General features: G+C 37.3%; 1 protein-coding gene across 2 annotated transcripts in view; it reads right to left on the bottom strand.

Annotated features, from left to right (window-relative positions):
- The window catches only part of NAV3 (neuron navigator 3), a 269,901-nt gene that overhangs the window by 29,535 nt on the left and 234,366 nt on the right, over positions 1-6,000 (bottom strand). For both annotated transcript variants that reach the window (XM_018572850.1, XM_018572842.1), the window contains 2 exons: positions 3,188-3,423; positions 1,382-1,533 (listed from right to left, as the gene is read on the bottom strand). In XM_018572850.1, the coding sequence (XP_018428352.1) occupies positions 1,382-1,533; positions 3,188-3,423 (388 nt within the window). The remainder of the gene's footprint in view (positions 1-1,381; positions 1,534-3,187; positions 3,424-6,000) is intronic.

The raw sequence follows: 6,000 nt of genomic DNA on the forward strand, positions 1-6,000 counted from the left end.
CTTTCTAAACAGAACCAGATACCATTCTAATTCTTAAATGATTTAATTCCCCACAGCCCCAAACCTATTTGAAATTGGTTGTCACCTTTTACTATTCTCCAGTTTGCCCATTCTGATGACTGTGGGAGATGCCACAATCCTAAGTATTGGCACTGTACTGTTTAGATGGAAGCATTATCCTGTCCACACTTGATGTCAGAAGCCATGACTGCTTAGAGAACAGGCAATGTTAAGAGCATATGGAACTTACACCTTTTCAGTGGAGCAGCAAAGCACAGGTTAAACATACCACACTCTGTCAACAATCCTATGAGTGCTCCAGAACTGATGTCTGCCAGGCACAGATCTCCTTCATACTTGTACAGGAAGTCCTATTCTTAAGTACACATTTATAACGCAGTCTAAGGTGGAGACGCCTAGAGGGGATGGAAAAGTATTGTGGGCTGGGGGTCTAAAATTACATTGGTGAAATCTCAAAACCGGATGCCATAGTTACTGCTTAATTCCTTTTTGTCAATATGGAGGCTCTAGATCAAACATGAAATGGGACACACCAGGCTCATAACAGGATACAGAGTGAGTTTCAAAAATATGTTGCAAATTCATAAGTTATGATATGTGGGCATATTTAAATTTGCTTGTGATGTTCATTATAGATCCACTTTGCTACAGCAGCCAGCTACCATTCTAATGAGCAAAATGTTCATTAGAACATAGGTTTGAAAATTATACATTTAAAGAAAAAATGGATTCACTTTATAATAGGCAAATACAGCACAGATGTTGTACAGCAAGGCACTAAGTTGCATGCTTCTACCTTCTCAGAGATTCTCAGAATTAAAGAGAAACTTCAGGCATATAAAATGTTAACCCTTGCAGTTGGCCATGGCTGCACTGCAAGAGTTAACTTCTCATTTTTCTCTAGGGGCTCAAATAACAAAAAAAATAACCCCCTGATCCTTGATCCCACCTGGCTGCTAGAACGGTCCCTACTGCCTCTTCGCCCCCGGGTTCCAGCGGTCTAAGCCCCGTTGGTGTCATCACGTCTAATACAGTCTATTCACTTGCATTAGACATGAGGATGCCAAGTGACATACCACAGGTGGAGCGGAGGGCTAAGGAGGTGAGCACTCACCGCTGCAGAACCAAGGATCAGGTGAGTATATCTTCTTTATTCTGGCCCCTAGAAAAAAAACAAGCAGTTAACCCTTGCAGTGCACGGATAGCCCCACTGCAAGGCTTATCTTTTTATATACCTGGAGTTCTCCTTAAACACCCAAACACAATAATGCCCATGTTTGCGTCATTCTGGCATAGTTGTACAGTCACATGTAAACATATCTTACATAGAAGCAAAAGACACATAAAAGAATTGTCATACCATTTACTGTATTTACAGTTTAGAAATCCATTGAAGATGTCACTAAGGGATCCTATATGATGAAGATTATCAAGAATTACTACCAGCGGGAGGTCAGTATCATTATCACCACTGCACTGGTCTACGAGATTAGCTAGGTACTGTCGTAGTTCCTAAAAATAAAGAAAGTATGTTAAAGAAAGGTAGAACTGCTATTTTCAACATGTGAATGAGAACAAATTGTGTTATAGCATTATTTGCCAGAACAATTAAAAGGAGAATGCAATTTTTACTTCTACTGTATAGAGCAACAATTATTCCAGATCATTCAAAATAACAAATATCTGCACATTATAGTTGTAATACAACTGCTTTAATTTAAAATACATTTATAGCAGAAAGATAATTGGCACCATACTTGATTATGTGATCAATTACATTCTTGGGAATCAAATACTGTATGTGTATGAGAGTGTGAGAAGCAGAGGCTGGCAATTGGGTGGAGTGAATTGAAGTCGAAAAGCAATGGTTATACTTTATATTAGCAGAGCAGTCAAAACAGTTAAAAATAATAATTTTGATTGGTAGCTATAGGTACAAATATTTACTCACTTCTCTTTGACCTATTAAAAAAAATGGCATATATATGCTTTCAGTACTCAGGAAAAGTAATAAGGATTTGGGGAACCTATCATAAGCCAAATGTGCTATTTTTTGCAGCTCATTCCTTTATGCAGTGTGATCTCTTGTTGACCTTGTAGGCTATAATAGGACAGGAAATGCTAGATGAAACAAAAATATCAGTCTGACTTTAAAAAGATTATAGGATGATATCTTATTGATTATAGAAATTGTATCTTATTGAAATCCCTTGTCCACAACAGCTTTGTGATATAAATGCACATTTAGCAAATAATAAATTAGTTGGCACACGTATCCCAGCATTTGAACACTATTATCACACTTTAAGTGAGATGTCTATTGTCTATCTAGAAAGCGTGGTCACTGATATACACAGTATTCATTTACATGCCATGTTTTGATAAACATATGATGAATTACCTTTTTTCAATTTCATTATTATTGTCTTATTATTGTAGATACCCATATCTATGGCCATACAGTAGTACCTTTAACAACGCAACACCTTGTTAATCAGTGTGATTATGGAACATATTTTTAAAGTAATTATGATTATCATGGATTTTTGCCTTTTTTTTCAATTTTCTTGTTTTAAATCTTCTATGGTACAATAATACATTTTTTTATACCATTCAGTAATTTGCAAAAGGCATTTGTCATTCCAGGGTTTTCGATTCACATATTTTTATGTATGTTTTAAATCAACCAATAATGTTCTACCAAATATCCTTTTTTTTATTTTACCTTGCACATAATTGGGTATTTAATGTAAACTCTGGCTCACTTTTTTTTTAATATAGCTCACTATGTTCACTATATGTATAAAGTTTATTTTACTAAGTAAACAGCCTTTTTAGTAAATGAACCAAAACCCAAAGCTTCTTTACGTTTTTTTTTTCTTATACACTTTAGACTTTTTCAGGTAGCTGGTAGACTTTAGATTTTCAGTCCTGTCATTTGATATCCTTGGGCACCTGCAATAACTTTTACAGCCACTATGTGAGGATGCAAATCTAAGTAACAAATGCAATTTTAAAATATGAAACCCCAAGCAAGTATAAATGCAAAGGCTCTTTCAGAAAAATGTTATAATACTTAAAATTTGTATATACTGAAAACACAATATAGTTTCCAACTATTCTATTCTCTTGAAAGAGATAAATCAATATACGTTCGCTTACTCACTTTACTTGATTTGTGATCCACATTAAAGGTTGCAATTGCTTCCTCAATTTTCCTTCTGCCACTTTTATTTACAACATATTCAGCAAGTTTGTTAGCTAGATATGTCTTTCCTGTTCCGCTGGGTCCAGATAATATAATCCTGTGATGTTCCATCAATAAATTAAAGTAGCGCTGAGTAATTGGTTTGGGAATGAGAGTATCAAACACAAAACTGTCCAAACTACTTTCTTCTACACCTAGAAAAAGAAAATCAAAAGGGTCCTGTGAGCAAGTGCTCTGAAATTAAGACATAGTACATGGTATTGAAAACTTGAAATATCATACAGTTAGATGGGGGAACCATAAGCCTAAATCAATCATTTTAATCAATAAATAACTCCTATAAAAAAAAAGCTAAATAATGATTTGTACAGAAGGTAACAAACGCTTCATGTAACTTAAAGCAGACCCTTCTCCCTCATTTGAAACTGCCACCATCACTGTAATAAATAGTACAAAATAAACATAGCTAAATGTTATTACTTGTCACCTTTGTTTCTATTTGGCCACATGCTAATGAACCTGTTCTCTATTAATCCTGCACCACCATTTTTAATTCTAGACGTCATCAGTGGCCTGCTTTTTTTTAATGTTTTCAAGGCCAACCAACCTATAACATTAGCACAAGATATGTGCAAAAAAGAAGAATGAATAGGCATGTTCGTTAGATCTCCATGAAATCTCAAGATATCTCAAGAAAAAGACCATTCATTCTTTTCTACGCAGATTAGCAGTTTACCTACAAGAGTTCCCTAGTAAGGCATTGCTGATGTAGTCTTCCCAGGTGACAGCTGTGAGGCCCTGAATACATCACTGGGACCTATTCAATACCAGGAAGTGGGATCACAACAAAGTGTAAGTTAACAAAAAAAATACTTATATTTTAAATAGGACTTACAGATGTGTAGGGATGAGCATGCAGAACTGCATGCATAGGTGATTTATGGACTTTTGGGGGAAAGTTCTGCTTTTTTAAAAGAATATACCGTAGCTAAATTAGCATACTTGCTTTGCCCCGACATTCACAAGTGAAGGGATTGCACAGTGAGTTTGAGCAATAAGTGACCATCTGCGTCTGCAAATGCTAAATAACAACTGAGTACTGTCAAAGCATTATTGGCTAAATGTAGACCATTCTTTACATTTATCTCAGTAGAGGTTACTGTTTAAAAATGCATTCCCTTTTAACACACCGGTGCCCCTAATATTTCCAGGTTGTTTGCAAAAATAACAGCTCACTTTTTTCCACTGTTCTGCTATCCCCTGAGACCTGTACTGGAATTCTCAGCACTCCGCCAGTTTAATGGTATATTATGATCCCAAGAGAACACAAATAAGTACCAAGAATTGAATGAAAGCTCCAAAAACAGAGATAAACACAAGCAGATAACCATTCACTTTTTCCTTTGTTGTGCTAACCCCTGTACTGCTGTACTTGAACTCTCAGGACTCTGCCAGTTCAATGTTATATTAAAATCCCAAGAGAATATGAATAAGCACTAAGAACTGAATGTAAGGTCCAAAAAGCAGAGGCAATTACAAGAACAAATTCTACAGTCTGGAACTGCATATAAAGGCATGCCAAGGACACCTTATTTAATTTAACAACTTAATACAGCAGCCTGACTCTCTTTTACCTTCCCCATTGACTCATGCTGATGGTAAATCAATGAACACTAATGTTTTCTCTCAACTAGTGCAATAAATCCTTAAGTATATAAGAGAAATAAGGATTTGGCAAGTTCAGGCTATTACAAGAAAACATGGGTGACAAAATAACATTTTTCTTTTTATTGCAGAGGTTTACTTAGGGGTCTATTCACGAAGCTGCTGAAGGATCTAGCCGTAGCTTCGGCCGATCCTCCGGCTAGCTTCGGGCCCAGGACCCCTTCGGTTCAGTAGAACCGAAGGGGTGCTGTATGGGCTAATTACTATAGCCCGTACAGCTCCCGAACATGGCCGAGCGGCTCAGTCGAGCCGAACATGGAAAAAAAAGCATGTTCAGCCGACCCGAAGTCTTGCGAAGCAAGCCGATGTACGGCTGTTTCCAGCCGATATACGGCTGAAATCAGCCGTACCAGCTCACTTCACTTCAGGCCGGTCATTCACTCGGCTGCCGATGGCAGCTTAGTGAATAGACCCTTTAGTTTTTTACATTTTTGGAATTTAAAAAACGGGGTAAAATTGCTCTGTACTGTAAAATATAAGGATGTGCTCGTTTATAGAGGAGTTTGCCAGATATATAAAAACAAAGAATCACAGACATATTACTTTTCTAAAGGTAAGGAATCCTTTAGTAAAATTCACAAACTTCAGTTTGAAAGAGAAGGATATGATGTGATCACATCTATTTTTTGTTCTTTCAATGGCAATTAAACATTTCAATATGGTTCACATGCCAAAGAATGGTGTGACAAATGTAACATCATTATTTTACGATCATGTTATATTTTTACAGGAAATATTTACTACTAAACCTCTCTTATTCAGGTCAGAAGCAATACATATATACACATACGCCGTATTTTGCGCTCTATAAGGCGCTCCGGACCATGGGACGCAGGGATTCTGTGACAGAAGCTGCAGTTCAGTGACCGCTGAGACAGGTGGCGCTGTGATTACAGCGCCATAGTCTCAGTAATCACACAGAGCAGACGAAGAACGGCGTTCTTCGTCTGCTCAAGGGGCTCTATGGTGAGCTCCTATGCCGTGGTCACGGTCCCCCAGAGGAGCGCGGGACCCCGAAAACCACGGCGGGGGGTGGGACACAATTG

Source organism: Nanorana parkeri, unplaced genomic scaffold (genome assembly GCF_000935625.1).
Source record: "Nanorana parkeri isolate BGI_ZX_2015 unplaced genomic scaffold, ASM93562v1 scaffold45, whole genome shotgun sequence".
NCBI lineage: Eukaryota > Metazoa > Chordata > Amphibia > Anura > Dicroglossidae > Nanorana > Nanorana parkeri.